An 18,073-nucleotide genomic window follows, 5' to 3' on the forward strand; every position below is an offset into this window, starting at 1 on the left:
ATTGAGGTGGTAGAACCAGCCGTCGGTGCGCGCAGCAGCAGTGGCATCACCTTGCGGAAGACCGTGTTGGCGTGTACGCATATTGTCGAAGGCAGTGTCCTGCAGCAAAAAACAGCACAGCGTTAGCGAGCGTGCCCGTGCAGCTGCCGGATCTGCTCTGATGCCAAAGGTTGTTGTTGTCATTCCAACTTCCTGATCTGACTCTCGTCATGCTGTCGCCATCACGCCTTCTACTCTGACCCAGGGTCCAAGTTATCTAATAGCTTGGGCCACTAGGCATGTGTTTGGAGTCGTGATCATGTCCTGATCGTTGCATCGTCGTCATTCCACATTTGTCATCAGACTCTCATCATTCCATCGTCATCATGCCATCACATAGTTGTCGTCATGTTGTCATCGTCGCACTCTTGCTTTATCATTGTAATAACTTCGGCAATGTTATCCCGTTGTCGTCATGCTATCGTTTTATCGATGTCAATCTTTCTTTGTCATTGCTTTGTAGTCGTACTGTTGTCATTATATAATGATTCTGCCGCCCTTGTCATTCCGTTGTCATACCTTCATTGTCTCCAGACCTCTATCACACCTCATTGTGAGACCATTGTCATAATGCAGTCTTAGTCATGCCATCATTGTCACTCAAGCTTTGTCATCCAACTCTCATCATGCCATTGTCATCATGCCGTTGTCATACTATTGTTGTCGCTGCATAGTCGTCGTACAGTCGTCGTCATGGATTGGTTATCATGCCGTCATCAGGATACTGTCGTGGTTGTTCTGTCGTCATCATTGTAACTTCGAAATCCGGCCCTCATCATACCGTTGTTGTCATGCCACCATCATCATCACTTCAGTGTCATCATCCCATTGTCGTCACGCCTCATTGTCATACAACCTTTGTAGATCGAACGACGTTAATCTATCTTAATCATGCTGTCATCATTCAATTGTGAAACAGATGCTACCATGCAGCCATTGTCATACAGTTGTCGTCATGCCTTCTTGGTCATGCCATCATCGCGATTCCTGCTTTTTCATCTGGTTGTCATCATACCATTGTCATCACGCCATCGTTGTCATAGTCGTTATACCATCATCATAATTAGTGACAGCATTGGAGAGTGGCCGGAACGAGCTTCCAAAAGTGAAGCCAAATGACCGTAACCCCGCTTGGGGCGCTGCGATCGGTAGCACACAGCCCGCCGTGGCTCAGAGGTAGAATGTCTGCTTCCCACGCAAAAAACCAGGGTTCGAATCTTGGCAGGAGACAATGTTTTTCCATTCTTTTTACTACTTCATGCGTTGATTTGTTTTATTCTTTATACTGTTGCTTAACACTTCCGTCCGTTGCTATGCAATGCAACAAAAAGTCGAGCAGAAGCTGAACGAATAACAAAATAACAATGTTTTGCAGTGAACGATAATATTTGTAGCACCACCTCACGGGAATCAACAAAACTTTTCCAACCAAAGCATGGCCTCCGAGAATTGCACGCCTACTAAATTCCACCGACGCCTGCTTGACAGGCTCCGCTGCGCGCTCAAGGCTCATTCACACTAGGCCGACACGGCACCGATTTTGGTCAGCCGATTGTTGGCCACAGCGTTTTCCATCATGCCATCATTGCGATTTCTGCTTTTTCATCCGGTTCTCATCATACCATTGTCATCACGCCATCGTTGTCATAGTCGTTATACCATCATCATAATTTAAGAATAGACATCTCATTGTCATCATGCCATCATCATTATACGCCTTTGTAATTGGATCAATGTCATTCCTTCTTCGTCATTCCATCGTCACTGTGTCGGAGCAATACAGTCGTCGTGCCTCCATGCTTATGGTCGACGTTAGCAAGCGCTTGCCGTAGCAAAGGGGGATGATATCGGAGTATGTAGCATATAGCCGAAGCAACCAAAGTCTCAGAATTATGACTACACATGTCATATAAATGGGACTTCAGAAATATGGTCTGTCGCTACATTGCTCAATTGCTATTTGCATTGCTGTCGACAGTCATCGTTGAGATGAGTTTTGGTGTAATTTTTTGTACCTACCTTTGTTTGCCTGAAAATTCCAGTTGACCTTTGTTGTATAAGTGATCATAACAAAAAAAAATTAAGGGGGGATTCATGATTGTCATCTGTGTTAGCTATTTACAAACTATTGCTGGATACTCTGTGCAGTTTCCCGGAAACAGGCTTTTATTCACGTGGCGTTTTTTATATATGCAGGAGGCCAATAGTCCTCGTCGAAAAGCTGCCTCTTGCTGTTACGTATGGACTGCGACAAAGTGGGGATAACCCAAGTGGGCAGCCAGCAAGAAAAATTCCCAAAAGAAAGTTGTCACCAGGTCCTTCAGGGTGTGTGCTCATGGAAATTTGTTCAGTATGCCAGAGGCAATACTTACACATGACATCTGGAGAAATCATGCCAGGCTTCCCTCCCATGGTGGCGGCCTACGGCTCCGGTTGACTGCCTACTGCTTTGAGGAGGGACTCTTTATTAGAACAGCGAATTTGGTCAAACGTTTCCGATTACTTTTTTTTTTTTTATCCTGCTATCCCCAGGGGTTCCTCTGACATGTAGGGAAAAATTGAAAAGAAATGTGAAGTAGAATTTGAGCAAATTTCACTTTTCTAGTGTGCTCATAACAAAAATTCAGTCCCTCCTCCAGCAACGCTGAGAAGTGATAGCGATGCCGATAGCCCGCCTTGCAAATTGTGAAAGCCGCCCATCGTCCTGCTTTCACTAGAGAAAGTGCAACTGTGGTTAACCACCTATATTGTCACCTTTCCAGCCACATTTAAAAGTAAATAGACTGGTACAATAAGTTTACGTTGCTGTACAGACCTTTCTTACAGCTGCACCGCGTTCTTTTCCCAAGTACACGCCTACGTCGTGGCTGGCTGGCTCCCGTCGTCATTATTCACTCGATAGATGAGCCAAGCCAAGTCCTCAAAAACGAAGGCGAAGGCAGCGCCACTTTTCTACTCGCTACAAACGAAGACTTATGTGCACATTGTAAGTTAGAAAAAACTTATAGTAGAAAGAATGTTACTGCATTTCAATATTAATAAAAAGACCAGGAACAGCGTACACTGGTAGGTCACGTGGTAGACCTCTTAAATAGGTTCATGTTTTTGCCGCATGGGGCGCCAAAGGTCATTTTTCACGACTTTTAGTGAAGAATTAAAGTACAAATCCATGTTCAATAAGAAAAATAGGGCCCGTTCTATCCAATACGATAGACGATCTTTCCATCCGCGGGGTTATCTCAATTCATGTTGTGAGCGGTTGTATGTCCCTTTAATTACCTCTGTTAGTTAACACCAATGCCGGACAGAAATTTATGTTTATTGGAGCTTGGAAAACGTTGAAGGGCGAGGAGGAACTTGCCTCCTCTTCTCTGGTCGCTCTGCTCAAGTGGAAAGAGTAGAGGGCTCTGTGGGGGGGAGCTTGTCCTGGGTACTCCCATGTCCTCTTTTTTGTTTCAGAAAATTTATGCGTGGCCTTAATACTTGGAAACCGTCATGCTGGCAAAGATAGAAGAGAATGGGGTACGGAATTGAAAGGAAATTCAGGGTTTTTCAGTTGTCACCTATTCAGAGGAAACCGCCTCGGGGTTTAATTTTTTGTGTTTATAGGTACATATACCGAAAACACGGAACCTTAGCTATGATGTTGTGCTGCTGAGCTCGAGGTGACTGGTTTGGTCCCGGCTGCATTTCGATAGGGCCAAAATGTGAAAATGCTTGTGTACTTAGATGTACATGCACATTATAGGCCCCAATTTTTTTCTAAACTAACCAGGCAGGCACTGATGCCAAGTGTTATATTGAATGACATAGACCAAAAGTGCTATGCTGTAGGGAAACTTGAGGGCTTATGAAGCAGCAGTATGTGCATTTTTTTAGGCCGAATAAAAATGCAGGTTACTATATTTTGTTCAGGTGTTCGTGACATCATTGTCTAGCAGATGGGTGGTTTTAGCTACCATGTTTGAAAAGTGCCACAGGGAGGCCCTTAAACATGGTCTACCTGTCATCTTGGTCAAAATAACAAGGGAAATAAGTCCTGCTAATGCTAACCTTTTTTATTTTCTCTAACTGCATAATTTCATTTCTGCTTAGAAATTCAACTCTTTTTACAATTATCTTTTAGGCGACCCTGCCCTGACACACCGAGCAAACATGTCTGTTGCAGCACTAAATGCTCTCGGAAATACCCACGCATGAGGTTGTGGACAGGGCCTAAGAGCAATGGAAGACAGAAAACGGGATCGGCCAAGGAAAAGTGAGTTGCGGCTACTTGCAAACAATGCCGAGACTTCTTTGTTTTAAAGCGAAGCTTTCATTGTGTCTTCTCGGGGGTTTGGCATTCGTCGTTGTTTTCTCATCGGATACATATAATTATGGATATAGAGTCGCCGACGGATAAATTGGGCACCAATAATCTGGACATGCTCGGTAATTCGGAGAGTGTCGTCGAGGCCCCGCCAATGGCCCCGTAGACTTAATGTGTAAAGACGACCGATATTCCGAACAGCCGCCAGCTCTACATTCGATTATCCGAACTCTGTCCGTGACTGTAGCGTACGCGGATTCTGCCGCCATTATCTTTTCTGACAACCTCGATAAGACATGAAATATGGCCTCAGGGATACGAGCCATTAGATATGGCCTGAGAGACCACACATAAATTGGTAATCCCCTAGGCCTTGTCTCGGTCATAGCACTATGCCTCAGATTAAATTACAAATGCCGATCTTGGAGGCTCTGTTGGAATTGTGAGGTCGCATCAACATCGCGATCATCACATCCCATTTCGGCATCCCAGCACATGGCCTGCTCTCGCCATTTTGTCTGTTTAGTTGCCGTTCCAAACAGTGCTCTGTTGTCGCCAAGAAGTCTTTCTCTTGATGTTATCGACAGGCCGCGTCAAATGGCACCAACGATCCCCTCGTAGTCCGACTCTGAATGAGTCTTGAGTTGCAGTCCGAATGACTCCGCAACTGAAGAGCCTGAAATGCCGCCTACCACAATGAGCTCAAATGCGGACATCATTGATGACCTGCTAGGCTGCGGTGTTGCGATTCCTGCCACCGTTACATTTGAAGACTTTGCATATGTCGACAGCGCAGTGTTGTGTGCCGAACTGAACGATGATGAAATAATTGAGCAAGTTCTCCCACCGTCAAACAGCGACTCGGATGATGATGTGCCGTGCGGATCCGACTCGTGCCTTTGCAGTCAGCGTACAGCGACAACAGGAAAACTGGCAGAAATATAGGCGTACTTAGTGTCACGTAAGCGGAAGTGTGTGCCGCAACGAATCGACCACTTCTTTCGTGCAGAGGGGCATTAAAACGTAAATATTTTTAGGCATATTCGTTTTTTCGGACATTCGATAGTTCGGACTTATTTTCACGTTCCCCGTGAAGTCCGAATTATCGGTCGTCGACTGTTATAATGACATTACCGATTTTATGACCCTGCGTAATGAAACTGCGTCTAGTTATGAGGAACATCTTCAAAAGTGCTGTTCTGTTACAAAGAACATTTCAAGCCCGTTCACGGTGAAAGAAGGGCGCACACAAAGTTCTGAAGCATGGATGCACGACCAAACTGGGCACACGGCAGCGTGTCCCACGCTGCTGCCCAACCGTAACGAAAATACGACCGCTGAGAAGAGCTAGCGGCCGCGTGGAAAGTCGCTCACGTTGAACTGTGCTAGGGTAACCATGCTTTCAAGGCATGTCTCTAGTATGCTTCAGGGCAAGGCAATACAGTGTATGAAGGCTGTGGGTTCTCATCTCGAGGGCTGCAATTTTCTGTGCGGCATCTTGGTGGCACCACGTGCAATCCTGAATGCTACAACGGTGGCACTCATGTTTGCGCAGTTCTCCATGTGGCATCATGTGTACTAGGCTATCTATGCTGCTGTTTGGTAGATCTGGAGCAATGGCCACCCAGCATTGCCATTAATATTCACCTGAGTTAATGTGAACGTCGTGAATGTGTCACGACGAGTCGCTGTCATGCCAAGTTGCAAAGAGTCGGTGGTTACAGTTCGTTGATGCTTCGTTTACGTTGTTGTTGATAATGGTTCATGATGGCGTTCTACCTTTCGAACTGCTTACTTTTTCAGCGGAAGCTACGTAGAAAACGTAACTTCGCGGCTCTCGAAGTGCGTGTGGCTGATGCTGCAGTCGTAACGGCAACACCCTTTCCAAATGCCGGTATGCCGCAGTAGTTTTCGCTTCCAGCCAACTAGAATGCTACCGTATGCAGAATGCACATGTCATGTTCTGCTGATAGTAAATTATATCGCAAGTTCTCTAAAAAAAAAAATAGCAGATGTGTTCATAGTTTCGAAGTGGCAGGTGATTGGAACAGGCCAAGTGCCATTTTGAAAGGCTGTGCTTCTGTCATCCGTGACTCCTACTAGCTCACTGACTCAAACAAGCTTTGCATCGATTCCAACATTGCCTTGGTCTGTGCGTTTTAAATCGTTCCAGCATGTGCATTCGATCTGCATAATTTGTCATATGGTCTTCATGTTCTTAATAGTCCGTACGAGCAGTCAACGTCTAATCAGATAAAGCACCGTTCAAGCTGCAGAAAGCAATATAGGAGGCCTCGTGGTTTTATTGTTTTTGTTCTTTGAGCTAAATGTGATCAGAGGAACTTTCAAGTGCTAGATGAACCTCTATTCTACTCAGTTGTCATTGTTTCTGATAAGGCTTTTGTTAATTCAGCATTGGTCAATTTGACCTTTTTTTTTAACCCTTTGATGATAAAATATTTTTTCTAAGTAATTCCTGTGGTCATATATTTGCAGCAATGCTTCAGAAAGTGTGAGCTTGTGGTGCAGTAAATATACTAAAATTTTATGTGACCATTATTTCAGTCTTGGAAGCAGCCATGTGGCAAGATCATAGCATCATACTGTCTCTATGGAGCATAGGGTACACTGCCTGAAGTTCTTTTTTTAAAGTGAATCCTCCTGTGCATTGCAGACCTTGGGTACTTCTGCTGTCTTGCCATAACCCACACACAGAAAAAGAAAAAATGTCATGTCCAATGGTGGGATTGAACACTGGCCTTCCAGCATTACAGCTCGGTGCTCTAACCATTAGCCCACAATAGACCTCTCCTGGGGTACGTCGCACCGCACCAGCAACGTCGCAGCGTGACTTCACCGGCGCACGTTCAGTGACTCTGGTTGGCAAAAAACAGCCGCCGTTCTGCATGGTGCAGTCACGCTTTATTTGGTGCAGGTGGGCGCCACGTGGACGCGTGTTTTTATTTCTTTAATTTCTTTTTATATTTTACATGAACCTCCACCATTCTCTTACCAGCCAGATTAGCATTAATGTGTGTCGGAGAACATCGGCGTGTGGTAAACTACGTGATGAAAATGTGGCGACGCTAGCCTTTTTTTACTTGAGAACATGAACCACTTGGTGGGGGTCTGCGATGGACTATGCAATGAAGAATATCGGCTTTTCCATGGATGTGTGCCACATTTGTTGTGGTAAAGTGTGCGGCGAGAGCAGCGACGATATTGGCTCATCTTTGCGCAGGGAAACGGACCACATTGTGTGTGTGCGTGTGTGTGTGCGTGTGTGTGCGTGTGTGTGTGCGTGTGTGTGTGCGTGTGTGTGTGCGTGTGTGTGTGCGGTGTGTGTGCGCGTGTGTGTGCGCGTGTGTGTGCGCGTGTGTGTGCGCGGTGTGTGTCGCGTGTGTGTGTGCGTGTGTGTGTGCGTGTGTGTGTGCGTGTGTGTGTGCGTGTGTGTGTGCGTGTGTGTGTGCGTGTGTGTGTGCGTGTGTGTGTGCGTGTGTGTGTGCGTGTGTGTGTGCGTGTGTGTGTGCGTGTGTGTGTGCGTGCGTGTGTGTGCGTGTGTGTGTGCGTGTGTGTGTGCGTGTGTGTGTGCGTGTGTGTGTGCGTGTGTGTGTGCGTGTGTGTGTGCGTGTGCGTGTGCGTGTGTGTGTGCGTGTGTGTGTGCGTGTGTGTGTGCGTGTGGTGTGCGTGTGTGTGCGTGTGTGTGCGTGTGTGTGCGCGCGCGTGTGTGCGCGCGCGTGTGTGCGCGCGCGTGTGTGTGCGCGCGCGTGTGTGTGTGCGCGCGCGCGCGCGCGCGTGTGTGTGTGTGTGTGTGTGTGTGTGTGTGTGCGCGCGTGTGTGTGCGTGCGTGCGTGCGTGTGCGGTGTACTACATAAGCAATACATCTCGCTTGCGAGACTGTGGACGCGTGTTGCGTGTAAGAAAACCAGTCGTAGTGACCAGGCTCCGGTAGAACTTAAGGAACCGTAATTATTGAACAGGTGTGATTGAATGAGACGCGATGATTAGTGAGCGCATGTATTTCGGGGCCATTCTCGCTGTGCGCAAAAAAAAAATCGAGTAAGAGGTATGACCGCTGCCGAAGCTGCGTGTCCACATTTAATCACGGGGAATGCCCTAAAGGCAAGCTACTGAAATTATTGTGATTTAATGCAGATCTCACAGGTCTTAAGTAAAATTAAACTTCCTTTTTTTTTTCGTTATTGGTGCATTCACCTTCATGGTACTGACTCTATGTCGTGATGATGCACATAGACATGTAAAGTTGACAGCAGCAAACTTTATCTTGTATATCGTTTGGTACAGTGTAAATGGGGCGCAAATCAGTTCATTCACGACCATGCAATGCAAATTTGTGTTCGAAGACTAGTAATTTAGCGAAGTAGCACTTTGCCACCGCGAAAATGTGCACAATCTGTGACAAAATGTTCGTTTTCGTGGAGTAGTACATTTTTGTGGATGTTTGATCTACGGAAGAGGTGCATCTTTACGAAATCACCACACGCATGACTTACGGGAACCATGCACTCGGCAACAACGCTACGTTGTTGCACCGGTAAAACGGGGACGATTATACTTTCTAAGCACAGTTCAGAAATGCTGCCACTTCAAAAAATCGCAATATTCCAGAGTTACGATCGCGGCAGTTGATATACAAGCAGCGCTCTTCTGCCGGGAGAAGAGGTCGCACGAATGTTTCTTGTCAACCAGCGCCCGCTTCGGAGGCGCGACAGAGGGGAGAGGCCCCCACAGTGACGTCACGCTGTTTGCAAACAGGGAGAGGTGTATTGTATGCATACTTAGTATGTTTCTTGTGGCAAGGTGCCAGGTAGCCTTCTGAGTTGTTTGGTGTTGTGTGTCACGTCGTGTAGCACGTATGCATGACAGCACACATGTGGCCACGGTAGGATTGTTTCACAAAAGCTTTGCTTCTCCTAGTTTCCAACATCTTCAGTTTCTTTTTTTTAATGGGTCAGACAAAATATGTTAGGATAGTGAAACGAATGTCTGCACTTAAGGCTGCAGGTGTGCTAGTTCGTTTCTGTGATTGACGGGCCCGCAAGATAGTGTGATGTGTGCTGCGTATGATTTGCGTGTGGGATTTATGTTCCTCTTTGTCTCTCTCTTGCTCTCTATTTACATCCTCGTTTCTCCCTCTCTATTCGGGGTAGCAAACCGGACTGCTTTCTGGTTAACCTCCTTGCTTTTCCTCTTTCTCTTTGAGGGCATCACCACCACCAGCGCTTCTTTTTCTGTTATAGCCACAGAGTAAGATAGACAGGAGCACCAACTCCGCTTGTCAGGAAGGGACAGATTGTGAAACACTGTTTGCTGGTTCACAGCGCATTCACCAGATGGCACCACACATCGGAGAAAAATGTATAGAGGTGGGGGGGCTGAGTGAGCCAAGCTCGGGTCGCTCTGGCCGCGTATGGCTGTGCTTGGTCATGCAAGCCATGCTTAGCCATGCTCCCACGCCTGCTTGCACTTTCGTTGTCGTCTGCTCAGCGCATGCCCTGATGCCAGAAGCGCATATAGTTCTTGCGGTTTGCAGAGAGACGTTGGCAGACGAAACATTTAATTTCATTTTAGTTCATTTACTCATAATATACCTTACAGGCCCCATGCAGGCACTTTATTAAGGGAGGTTACATGAAATTGTGAATGAAAAACACAGAAAATAAACCAAATGCAAAGACTATGCAAGACAAAAAATAAAAAAAATAGAATATTGGGGAGTAGGGATACAATGGCATGCCATGCAGTCTCGAGCTTTGTCAGAAGACAGTGAAAACAAGCTTTCAGTGCGAGGGTGCCTTTTATTACTGTTTTATCTGAGCGTCATTCAAGTATACAGGTGCTTTGCTTGCTTCTTTTCTTGCAACGCTTTTCGTGTCACCCAGCTTTCTCTTTACCTTGTGCTGCCCCCATGAAGGCGGAACCTCAGCTCTTTCTGCAGCAAAGGCCCCCTTTGTTGCAAGGAATATTCTGACCATTCTCTTCGCTAAACAGAAATCTGTAGCCACCAGGCTGCAAGACTGAGAATTTTCATTACGCCACGTGCCTGGATAAGGGAACCCACCTACAATGCGCACAGTTGTAGACAAATTGTTCTTCCGCCTTTCCGCATCGGTGTCTTGTGGTTGTTCCTGGTATTCAGCATTGGTCAGTTGCGCCTGGCTTCCCTCGAAAATCTTAGCAACGGCTCTTTCTAATTCGAGGAATTTTCGTCTAGCAGAACATTTCCTTTATGTTCGCTTGACTACTTATGGAAATAAATTTGGCTTATCTTTTTAGGTCTTTTTTTCTCTCTAAACCGAAAACGCTGAACCCTGCACGTGGCTTTTGAAAGCTTTTTGATGTGCAAAATGTACACCACTTCACTGTGTGCTTGATCATTGTAGATATACCTTAGTAAGAAAAGCCATGTAGCTGGATCAAAAATATTTTAAATGTGAAATCGTTGGTTGGCACACCTTTTTTTCTGTAGAAGTATGCCGGCCTTCGTCTTTGCCTGTCAAGTTTGCCTGTGCTGCACCCTTGTGCCCATCCCCACCCTTTCCGAGGCCGGTCTGCAGAACAATCATTCTATCCCAGGTTACATTGGTTAAAAAACCCGAGGATTTCATTTTTTCCTAGTGCTTTCCATTTGGCATAAAATTCACGTATTCTTCTGCCGGTTCAGTATCTTTGCTACCCCTGCTGTGGCAGTGGTCAGTGTGGAAGTGCGACCAAGCAGAAGGAGGCCTAATGTGATATCAGTCTACATTAGCTTCTTCTTTTTTAATTTCTGCAGTCACTGCCCCTCTTCTCGGGTCTGTTGTGGCGATGTTTAGTTCTCGCCATTCACTGTGAGGTGGCAAGATTGTCGAAGCTCGAGGAAAGCAGCTTGTTTATACCATGGATGCAGAGAACCTGTGTGTGTGGCAAATGACAGATAACCAACCTTCTTCAGGCACGCATGGTATAGCAGGGCCATTAACCTTGTGATACATTCAGTAGATTTCAGTTTCGTTGATGGCAGCTCCATATCGAACGGGCAGCCCCCACTTTCTTATAGTATTCGCGAACGTCGTTAACTCTTCTAGTGTCCAGCAACGGTGTTACTCTGTCACATGGTGTGATACATAAAAACAAGTCTTGGAAGAGTACACTCGCGATTTCTTTGCAGACATGCTGCCCAGCAAGAAAGAGGCTGCCAAATCACTGAAATTGCAAGACTGTTACTCTGTACCAGGCTTAAAGTTACCGAACCTTCGTGCCACCCCCAGAAGAGCGGAATGTATGCAATAGAGGGAAGGGGGTGATCTATCACTGAACGTTAGGTTTAATTGAAATAGTGCCATTGTAGCTTAATAGCCATAACCATGGCCGAGAAGATGACTTTGAGCTAGGCATGAGCTCTGGTGCCGTGTTTAGAACACCACCTCAGGCTTCACCAGATGATCATCACCAGACGCCTTCACTCTGAATGACATCTACCATGGCGTTAAAATTGGGAGCATTCCCTTGCATTGATTCATAGGCATTCCAAAACGATAAGAGAACAGCTGGCAGCATTCTGTGCAAGCGTGTCAGTGGTTTTACGCTTATAAGAATAGTGTAGACACTTATTGGCATGCTTGCTGGGAAGTCTCCACATGAAGCTTTTTCACGCCCTTGCCTTAAAACTGGGAAAGACTCTTGTGAGCTCAGATTTTGCAGGCTACTCATCTCGCAGTTCTAAAGAGGCCGCAAGCCCTCTACCAGAACTTTTTTTTATTTTCCCATCAATGATTCTTTGACCTTTTGGTAGCTAGAATCTGCGCTAAACAGCTTACAACATTTTGTGCTCCGCCTTGATCTAATCAGCAATCGGATGCCCACGAACCTGCCTAACAGGAGCTCCTTGCCTTCAACATGTGGTACAAAGGGGACATGCCACAACTGTGCAAGTGGCATGGGTGGCGCCTGTTCTGAAATGTAGAAAAGATGCTGTCAGTTAAGCCTCATATCACCTTGCCTCCGTAACATTTCGCATGGCGAAGGTCATAAAAAAAAAAATCTGTCTACACCAGGTTGAATTGGTTTGCGGAACAGCAGTATGCATGACTGGTTTTTGACAGCAACTATGCTATGGTCTCTCAACCCTTGATATTCCCATCGCCATTTCTGAGGCCTACTACTGCGCGCTACAGAATCTGTAATCAACCAACCGCAATCTCTGGGCATCATGGGCGACGTCTTTGTTCCATGCATGCCTTCCTCTTATCTCCCCTCTTGGTTAACATTGCTTTGGTTGCTCTGCCATGACAGTTGGTTATAGCCACACACTCAGAATGTCAGTAGAGTCTGTTTACAGCGGCTATAGTTTGCGAAGTGAAAGATACTGGTTCAGATGCCATGCGACACTTTCAGAGTGCAACTGTATGCCTCGGTCACCGCAAGAGCGGAATGGGCTTGTACTAACTATTCACTGTGCACTGAAGCAATGTGTGGCATTGTACAGCAAAAAAAAAAAAAAAAAAAAATTCCTCCGTCACTATGCAATCCTTGGGTACCCTGCAGTATCATGAAAGGGAAATGCAAGTTCGTGCATTGCACAGACAGTACCTTTAGCAAATAAATGGTTGTCAATCATACATGAGCATTTTTTAAGTTAGCTACTCGGCTTTAAAAAATAAATGTTTGAAACGGATATGAATGCTTTATGAGCGGAATTGCATGCGAGTTAGCTAGGAACTATTGAGTGTCCTTTTGCTTAATTTTGGTGTCTCTGCCCTGCCATGCTTCTTGACGAACATTTTATCTCTGATAATGGGCATTTTATTTGCATGGCGAGATGACGAGTCCACGCTCATACAAATGCATAATTACTGCGGACTTTGCACGCATTCTTGATGATGAAATGGGAAAGTCCTTGCGGCAGTGGGAAGATATCTTCCCGACTATGTTGTGGTCAGTGCTGAAATAAAAAGCAAATTTGTTTCAGAGCATGTGAAGCATATTGAGATATCCTCAACTGACTGCAGTTTCATTGAAGCACAGAGCGACAAGGCACTTTCTGCACAAAGTTTTAATGACTTGTAACCATTGTTTTTTTTTTTCTATTGACTGATAAGCTAATGTAGTGTAATTAAGTAGGCAGTCTATCAGTGTATATATATGTGTATGTATACCGTCAAATTCCGAGCAAGCGCCCCCCCTCGAGCAAGTCGAAATTACCGGCAAAGTTAGGGGGGGCGCTATCCCGGAACGGCACCAAAATTCAAGATGGCCACGACAAAATTTTTCCGCAAAAAGAAAAAGTGAAGTTGGAATAGCATTAAAATTTTATTGAACATGAACTTTATTAAGCCAAAGATTTGTTAGTGGTGTTTATCACTCTCAACACCACCGTTACTCAAAACCACCAAAAGAACTACAGAAAGCGCATCGACGCTGCACCGGCGCGTAGCCGCGACCGGCGACGCGAACATTGGTTATGCAGCTTGTATTCCAGGCAAAATTATGTCCGCGAGAGTAAAGTGACGCGTAATGTTCACTTTATTAAAAACCATGTCCACGGTGAAACGTTTAGCACTCATGAGAGTTCCGATACAAGTGAAGCTCAGCTGCAGTGCATGGCTACTGACGGCGGACAGAGAACCGCGGCTCGGCCATGCTCGCATCGCAGCTGGTGGCGCCGCAAATATCGGCATGTTTTCTTCATCGTGTGAAATTATTGCGAGGAGAGGGTAAAGCGGCAACGACGGTAACAAAACATTGCTGCTTGGGAGCGTCGGCGGTTCGTTCTGAAGCGCCGTCTGCTGCAGATTCGAAGTGAACTGAAAAAGGCCTAGCGACGATATCGGTGGTGAGTGATTAGCAGCGGTGAAGCTGCCGGCGATGCCAGAGCATAGCCGCGACCACTCCTGAGTCAACGAGTGGTCACGTCACTGTGCCGCAGGGAACTCCTTTGTGCCGTGTGAGAGGCAGATCTCGCCGTCGGCCGGCGGTCCGTGTACTACAGACCGCCAGCCGCAGTTCGCCCCAATGCACTCGCGTGCCCACTGGGGCGCCCGGGTACGACCATGATTCGATGAAATGGCTCATCCGGGCGCCCGATGTGCACAGGTGCGATTTGCCGAATTTGCCATCATTTTCGTGGACTGGATGTGGCAGGCCAGCGTTGGTGTGGAGGGGGGGGGGGGGGGGGCGCTTTCCCGGAACGGCGCGGAAATTTGAAATTAGCAGTGAAGTTAGGGGGGGGGGGCTCTTGCACGGGTGGGGGCGCTTGCTCGGAATTTTACGGTATATATGTGTGTATGTATAAACATGTTCCAGGATTATCAGTCTCCTGCATATCAGAAGAATTGATAGTTGCGAGATGTGATGGAAACACTTGTTTTAATAACTTTGCAAGCAATATCATCAGAAGATTGCTTATAAATAACCACTGTCACAACAGATTGCATGGTACTGCAATAGTAAGAGCTATCTGCTGTTAAGATAAAATAGAAGTATGTGCTCTAAACAGCGTGACGTCACTACGAGTGCTCTTCCTATCTGCCACACCTCTGAAGCGCTGCTGACAGCATCTACGAATTGTACTTTGAAAGTAACCGTCCTCAATATACTAGCACAACAATGTAGTGTTGTTGCCAAGTGCATGGTGCCTTAGCATGTGGCGATTTCATAAGAATGACTCTTCCGTATATGAAACAGCCACAAAAATTTCATTACTTTTTGAAAGCGAATATTTTACCACAGAACATGGACACTTTCCTGGTGGCAAAAGGACACTTCGCTTAAATGACTGTTCTTTGGAAAAAATTTTGCATTGCATTGTTGTACTTTATTTGCGTTCATTTAAGCTGTAATCTTAAACTACATACAAGATTAACTTTGTCTGCATTGATAGGGGTGTGCAAATAGTCTCGGCATAATAGACTCAGCACTAGGTCTCAATCACACTTCTAACTGTGCTTAATACACTAAGCATCCTTGTACTTAAGAGACTGAAATGAAAGCAACAAGTTGATCTGCCTTGGATGTACGAGGATGTCCCTTGGGACTTTATTTTCTAGGTTGCAGTCAAAGTGATTGAAATCTTCTAAGGCCCACTGTTTGGTGCTTGAGCACTTGCAAATGATCCCAACAACATCTGTCAAATTGCCTTCGTATGCTAGTCTGCTGCCTATTTGGACATACTTATTCCTTGATCCAGCCCCACAAGAGAGTGACATGGGGTAGTAGTGCAAATAAGATGTCCAGGTGCTGTGGTCCTGGACATTACAGGTCCTATGTTGTTTCGTTTGCTGTTCTTTCTGTCCATCTTATCTACAATGACTTCCCCAAGCTTCAACCAGATAGTCCAACAAGTTCTTTTTTTTTTTTTTTCAAAATAGCATGGTGCCACACACCAGCACTTTGTGCTCGGAAGCCAGCCCTCATCCCTTTTCATTCGGCAAACTGTTGCACTATTCAGATGTCTGCTGTCTGTCTAAATATTGCTGCCCCAGGTTGTCATCTGTCATCAGCATAGTGCAGTTCTTGGGTGCTTTCATCCATAGTGAAGTTTTACTCCAACATATACAGAATCTTTGAAGGTACAAAAAACATAAGAGGTATGGACTTTCTGGACAACCTTGTACATGTGCTATTGATGCAAAGCTTATATTTGTTCGCATTTGATTAATGCATCATCTTCCGAAGCTGTAAACCGGTACATTTCAGCCTTCTTCCTTTTTTAGGTACTCTTTTAATTAGTTGCTGTAACTTTTGTCTCTTCCTTCAGCGGCACCAGCCAGTACTACTCGCACAAGTCTTTATGGGAAGACCAAGCTCAGTCATCAGTCCAGTCGGCAATCTCATCGGTTAAAAGTGCCAAGTAAGGAGAAACGTCAGCTTAACTAAGAAGAGAGTTGGGGTAGTTGGTGCTGTTGCTGTTGCTGCTACTGGTTTCCTGTACGAAAAAATTGTTAGTGGAAAAGGACAGGGCACAGGACAGAGTGCTAGTTCACTACTAGACACTATTAGCTTCTTTGTCAGTCTGCAATCTAGTCAGGAACCATATGTTATTCTACATTTACTTATGCTCCAACTTAAACTGCTCTAAAAGCAACAAAACCAGGCTGCTCTTAGCGTTCCAGCTGTACATTTTTGCATCAGTTTCAATTCACTTCTTTGAACAGAACTTTAGTGGACTATTATTGCTATTGCGTTTCCTTAGGGCTGTGGTATGCAGGATCACTGTACTGTATGCTCTCAACTGCCATTCTCTTTTATTTGCTTAGATGTTTGCAATAATTTATCTATATAGCATTCTCATAACTTGAGCAGCTAGCAATAACCATGCCATCCAGGCCATCCACGTTTTCATTGCACATTTCGGTCTAAATGGCTGGATGTTTACAAACAATGAAGTGTTTCATTTATAAGTTGTTGTTAGAGGAAGAGAACATTCGAAGTAATTATAGTAGAGCAGCTGCATGTTCACCTGCAGAAAATGCTTGAGGAAAGAAATAATACAGGCACAAGTGTTGTTGCACTATTGTGCCTAGTGTTAACTGAGCCCGAGAAGGGAGCCAACAAGTCTTTCTCCGTTCCTTTTCTAGCTTGCTTTTGATGCTTCATTCCAGTGTCTTACGTACGAGTAGTCCAGAAAAATCTCCTGAAAGCCATAGAATAATGAAACTAATATTGTTTTTCAGCCTGGCTGTGCTCCTCGGTGTCCGGAGCAGGGGAGTTCCAGTCGTTAAACTTGAGCGTCTCCAGACTGACAGTGTACAAGCATTGTGACATGCCCTTTCAAGACAATGTGACAGCAGATTCCCAATCACCTGGCAGCGAGAAACTAAGTTCTGAAGACTCTGATACTGAGTGTGATCTTCCCAAGTTCTCAAAAGCAAGTCGCAGATGGAAGACTGGCCACACGCAAGATTACTGCCGTTGGGTACATGGAGACAGAATCCTCGGACGACATGGTCAGTGTCTTCATTACGCCTCTGGCGTTAGTTTGTCCCTCAAACGAGGGCACATGGAACAAGATCCTAAGGTACATTTCTGCCAATCTACTTTGGTGGTGTTTCCGTTGACTGCTGTTTGAAGGATACACTATGCACAACAGGCAAACCTAAGGATGAAGCCTTGTTGGGACTCCCTGCCTTCACATTATGTATGTTGCTGCCGTGGTGGTAACTGTTGGGTAATGACACCTATCAGCTATTGCAAGTGCAGTTGCTCAATCTCTTATTACTGACGTGCCCTTTCCCCATAGATATTACATTGTGACCAACGTACACCCACAGTAGTAAAGTATGCTCAGTGTTATGATTAACTGTAGGATGAAGCGTTGTACACAAAGTAGTTACACAGGTAAATCTGAAGGACATGCTTTCTAACATTGTTGATCAAGGAACTCGTTAGTTTATCTACCGGCATGTCATAATTAGTTGGTCTGACAGTCACCGGTAGTTGCTTCTCATAATAAAATGTTCGTTGCAAGACAAGATGTTTGTAGTTTTCGGAAAAAAAATAAATATTTAGGATTGTGCAACAGTTTTTTTTCTCTGAGCTGCATGATTTCCTCAAAACTGATCTTCTTACCCTCAATGGGGAACCAGGAGGTGCTACGGCAGTTTGGGTGTGCAGCTGAAATATGCTGACACCATCCGATAGGGAGGCTCCGAAAATGGTACGACATTTGGATGATAGCTGAACGCGCGCCTGTATCAACGTTCGCTTTCGTTCTATGCATCGAGC

The 18,073-nt window shown here is 45.5% G+C and overlaps 2 protein-coding genes across 6 annotated transcripts in view; one reads left to right on the forward strand and one right to left on the reverse strand.

The window, feature by feature from the left end:
* LOC119437340 (uncharacterized) overlaps nt 1-18,073 on the reverse strand; it is a 583,955-nt gene that overhangs the window by 320,880 nt on the left and 245,002 nt on the right. The window lies entirely within an intron of this gene.
* LOC119437342 (uncharacterized) overlaps nt 1-18,073 on the forward strand; it is a 528,585-nt gene that overhangs the window by 112,375 nt on the left and 398,137 nt on the right. The window contains exons 8-11 of one of the 3 annotated variants that reach the window (XM_049660447.1): nt 2,236-2,364; nt 4,166-4,297; nt 16,107-16,199; nt 17,023-17,329. In XM_049660447.1, the coding sequence (XP_049516404.1) occupies nt 2,236-2,364; nt 4,166-4,297; nt 16,107-16,199; nt 17,023-17,110 (442 nt within the window). In that variant the 3' untranslated portion in view covers nt 17,111-17,329. Of the gene's footprint in view, nt 1-2,235; nt 2,365-4,165; nt 4,298-16,106; nt 16,200-17,022; nt 17,330-18,073 lie in introns of those variants that run through there. The other 2 variants (XM_049660448.1, XM_049660446.1) reach the window with 2 other exon arrangements.

The sequence above is a fragment of the Dermacentor silvarum genome, chromosome 1, assembly GCF_013339745.2.
Source record: "Dermacentor silvarum isolate Dsil-2018 chromosome 1, BIME_Dsil_1.4, whole genome shotgun sequence".
Taxonomy (NCBI): domain Eukaryota; kingdom Metazoa; phylum Arthropoda; class Arachnida; order Ixodida; family Ixodidae; genus Dermacentor; species Dermacentor silvarum.